This window comes from Rhea americana, unplaced genomic scaffold, assembly GCF_003343005.1.
Source record: "Rhea americana isolate MKP2758 unplaced genomic scaffold, rheAme1 scaffold_210, whole genome shotgun sequence".
NCBI classification, from domain to species: Eukaryota; Metazoa; Chordata; class Aves; order Rheiformes; family Rheidae; genus Rhea; species Rhea americana.
This window is the reverse complement of record NW_028186259.1, coordinates 678,388-682,846: the sequence shown is the minus strand read 5'-3', so window position 1 is coordinate 682,846 and position 4,459 is coordinate 678,388. Positions and strand designations below refer to the sequence as shown.

Here is a 4,459-nt window from a genome sequence, read left to right as displayed (position 1 = left end):
AAAAAAAAAAAAAAAAGTTTTTTTCCTGCTCTCCCCCCCCCCAAACTCCCCTAGCTCAAATCGAGAACACACAATGCAAAAAGGGAGAAGCAGCTGCAAGCCTCCTCCAATTATTGTGCTAAATTACCAAGCCAAAGGCGTTTAAAAAGAGAGAGAGAGGGAGAGAGACACAACAGATCGAGAGAGAGAGAGAGAACATGCAATTCTAGTACAACATGGATCCAAACTCACCATGGCGGAATAGGTGTGGACTAACATCTGGAAATAAAAAAAGTCTTGTAATAGCTAAAAATAAAATAGTGGCGATAATGCTAATAATTGGAGGGAAAAATATCAAGGAGATCTGCAAAGGGACGTGTTGGACACAGGAGAACAGCTTGAGATATTTCGAAGTCTATCCATCAAAAAAAAAAAGAAAAGAAAAAAAAAAAAAAAAAAAAAGAAAAAAGAAAGACCAGTGCCCCCAAAACCGAGCCTGGAAAGCTATATCTACATATATGATTTACCCCTCCCTCTCTGATTTTTTTCTTTTTTTTTTTTTTTCCTTTTTTTTTTCCTTTGAGCTCCCAGATACAATCCTCTTCAACCCAAGGCTAGGCTCAGACTGCTCCGATACCCCTTTCTCCCTTTCCTTCTCTACACCGCCTCATAATAATTGATATTCATGACTATTAATATTACACGACTACTTTAAAGGGAGAATGCAGGACCAAATGGAGCGTGAAGCTGGCAGCCAGCTCGAGAGCTCCCCTACTATTGTAAATGACGTTCATTCAGTGGAGAATTACTAGATGTAATCAGACGAGGGGGGCTGGCAGAGGCAGAGTTTGGGGAGAGGGAGAGGGGGGGGAAAAGTTTAGCAAGGAAGAGGCATAACTTCAATTAACTCAAGCGGAGGAAGATGTGTAAACTAGACACTGCTGGTCGGGAGCAAGGAAGTGAAATGGAGTAATGCTGGAGGCTAAGAAGAAGAAGAAGAAGGAAAACGTATTTCTTTCTTTTACATTTAATTATACATTCCAAATACGAGAAATTGATTGCCTTTGGTGCTTTTGTTCTTCCACTTTTTTTTTTCTTAGAACAAATAATGAGAAAAAATAGGCTTTTCTAATCCTTTCTTTTTTAAAAAAGAAGGAAGAAGAAGAAATTTGCTACCATTATAATATAACTATTTACAGCGGAGATTAAGCTCTTTTGCTGAATGCTACAGATCGTGCTTATTCGCAATGGCAAAATAAATACTTGGACTCTATTTAATTCCGAATCCTGTTCCTTCTACCCGATATGAAAATAAATAAAAATTAAAAAACAATGTATACACACATATCCTAATTTTCACCCAAATGTAAAATGCATGCAGTGAATTTTAAAGGATAGTAAATTTATAGTTTTAAGGCAAAGCCAGGGGCGATATAAAACCTTTTTGATGTTGCAGGAACCCGTTCAACTGGACTGTCTGCCATTTCTGTTAAAGTTCAACTTACGTTCCTTCCTAAATAGACTCACACTTCCCAAAGCAGCCCCCCCCGCGATACACACACACACACACACACACACACACACTTTTGTTTTAAGAGCAGTCAGTTAAAGTGGCTAAGACCTCCCCCCCACACACCGTATTGTTAATTGTAAATCGGAAAGAGGAAGAGAGAGAAACATTTTTTTTCCCCCGAGATAAACCTAGAAGACTTTAGCTGCTTAATAAAATAAAATAAAATAAAAATAAACCGCATAAAAAAAAAAAAAACTCTGTACATTACAAGCTCCACCAAGGTAGGGCATACCGTGCCCGCAGCCCACCCAGCCGCTCCCCCAGTCTGCCTCTCTCCCACGGCAATTTAAAAACGCGAGTGTTCACCAAGCGCACAGCAGCCAAACAAGATTAAAAATATCCTCTAAAAAAAAAAAGAGGGGGGGAATAAAAGAAAAAAAGGGAAGAAGGGAGGGGGGTCCCCGAGCTCCGCGGCCGCGGAGGCAGCGTCCGGCGCCCGCCGCCGCGGCCGCGGGACAAAGCCGGGCGGGCGGCGGGGAGGGACGAGTGGGCCGGGGTAGGGGGGGCGGCCGGGCTGTGCCTGCGCCTCACGCCGCATCTGCTGGCTCTTTCCAGCCTCCCGTCGATAATCAGCCCGGCGGGAGCTCCGGAGAGCCGAGCCGTGCGGAAGAGGGCGACCCGCCGCGCACGCCGCCCTGGGCGGCAGCAGCGCTCGGTCGCCCTCCCGGCGCCCCTCACCGTGCCTTCGGGTCGTCGGTGCTTCTGTGCGGTGCTCCCCCACACACACACACCCCTCTACACACTCCCTTCCTTCCAGTACTGTCGCTGCTTTGCCCCGCAGTTTGCCGTTTTACGCCCTAAACGCGTTGCCGGGGCGGCGCGCAAGGGACCGCGGGGGCCCCGACGGCGCTGCCCGTCCCGGTGCCCCGGGGGTGGCAGCCCCTGCGCGGCCCGCCCTGCCCTCCGGCAGCCGCCCCCCGCCGCGCCCCCGCCACAGGCACCCCCGCTCCCGCCGCTCGCGTGTGCCCCGAAAAGAAATAGAAATGAAAAATAAATGGAAAATCCACCATCCCGACACCTTTCCTTACGCGTCTGCCCCCGATTCGGAGCAAAACGCGTTTAAATTGCGCGGCTTGCGTTCGCCGAGCCCAGTTTGAAAAGATGCCGTTCATGACATCGTGCAAAATTAGGACACCTTTCGCAGTGCTTTAGCTGTATTATTATTTTTTTTCTCGGTTTGTTCGAAAATAGCAGAGATCTGAATAAAGCACGCAACTTTTCTCGTCGACGGACTATGCAAAGCTGCGCTTTGAGTATATGAATYCGGGTGCGTGTGCTCATATACGTGCAAGAATGTATTTACCCTTTGATTAATATATATATACTTGCATATCGTATCTGTTGTTATATAGGTACAGTAAACCGTAAAAATGTATCCGATTGTGAAAGCGAGAAGAAGACAAAAAATCCAGGCTCAGGATGAGCATAGATTAGAACTGGAAATAAAAGGAAAAAAAAAAAAAGAGGGAAGAAAAAAAGAAATGTATCCGGTCTATGAATATCAGATTGTGTTTCTCTTCTATTTTCAGCTTTTTTTCTCGACATTTGTCCATATTTAATCGAATTATATTTAATTCGAGGTCTAAACAATCGAACTCTTGCCTTTAAGTTGCCTCATTCCAACCCCCAGATCATTTCTTTGATGTTTTAAATCGCATCAAACAGCTTTTCCACGAAAAAAAAAAGTTTAGGATTTGGCATGCTGAATACAAATATGCAAATAAATAAGCATTTAAGCATTTACACTTGGTTTCCTATCTATGTATTTGTGTGTGTTGGTGTGTGCGTTTATATAGCTGTCTATATGTATAAGTAGATAAAGATATATATTACATAGTCATGCCTATATACATCTAGAAGTATATTTAAATATACATATACTCTCTTACTCATATGCATATTATATACTCACCTCATAGATATCTTCATACTTGACATTTTCAACCAGTTTCCAGAGCATGATGGCAGGCTGTTCTCTAGGAGGTGAGTGCATTCATGTGAAGAGCAGATGTCTGGATTCTCAGTACTTCTCTGTCTGTAATGATCCATCTATAATTGGAAATGGGGGACAGACACCAAATCCGACGTTCCTCTTCCATCGCAACTTATATCTGTTGTCTGAAACAATAGGCTGCAGAAGTAAACCTCAATCAGATAGTAAAAAACATTATCTGTTACATACTTACATATATCTACAGACATATATATGACTACATATATACATACACACATATATATAGACTTAGACTTATAGGCAGGCTTATAAAGACACACATATATGCACAGTTGCACACCCACACATGTACATATACAGACACATGTACACATATGTATCTCTATAGAACTTTTCCTAAAAACAGACACATATAAATTGATACATATATGCAAGTAAAAGGTATATATCTTCATGCATATATAGGCACATATATAGTATAATTACATATGCATATATACTTACAAASCTGTTCATTTTTTATAGCAGTTTATATAAATGCACATATGTGTATATTGTTATATATCTACACACATATATGTGGTGATCGTACGTACATGTTATATAGTCTATATATCTACTGTTTTGATAAATAGACAGATAGAAAGAAAGAAAGAAAGACAGGATAGATTATTAGATTTTTTGAATCCTTTTTATATTAAAATAAAGAATAGATTGACTCTATACTAAGCGATTCGTCATTTACAATGAGATATTATGGGGTTTTTGCCCCATACATTATGCTTTTATTTACATGTCCAGAAATTATCTTCTCACATGCAGTAAAAACATCAAAACAACGTCTCATCAAGAACATTAAAGAGAATCTAAAAGGAGTAAATCTAAAATTAATGATTTTCATATGAAAGCTTTATACTTTGGACTTAGAGTGTATATTTTATAACTTGGGAACA

The 4,459-nt window shown here is 41.4% G+C and overlaps 1 protein-coding gene across 4 annotated transcripts in view; it reads right to left on the bottom strand.

Moving 5' to 3' along the window:
• Positions 1–3,676, bottom strand: part of TFAP2B (transcription factor AP-2 beta) — a 25,953-nt gene extending 22,277 nt beyond the window's left edge. For 2 of the 4 annotated variants that reach the window (XM_085304843.1, XM_085304845.1), the window contains exon 1: positions 3,465–3,676. In XM_085304843.1, the coding sequence (XP_085160969.1) occupies positions 3,465–3,545 (81 nt within the window). In that variant the 5' untranslated portion in view covers positions 3,546–3,676. Of the gene's footprint in view, positions 1–231; positions 259–681; positions 701–3,464 lie in introns of those variants that run through there. The other 2 variants (XM_085304846.1, XM_085304844.1) reach the window with 2 other exon arrangements.
• Positions 3,677–4,459: the final 783 nt, after the last annotated feature.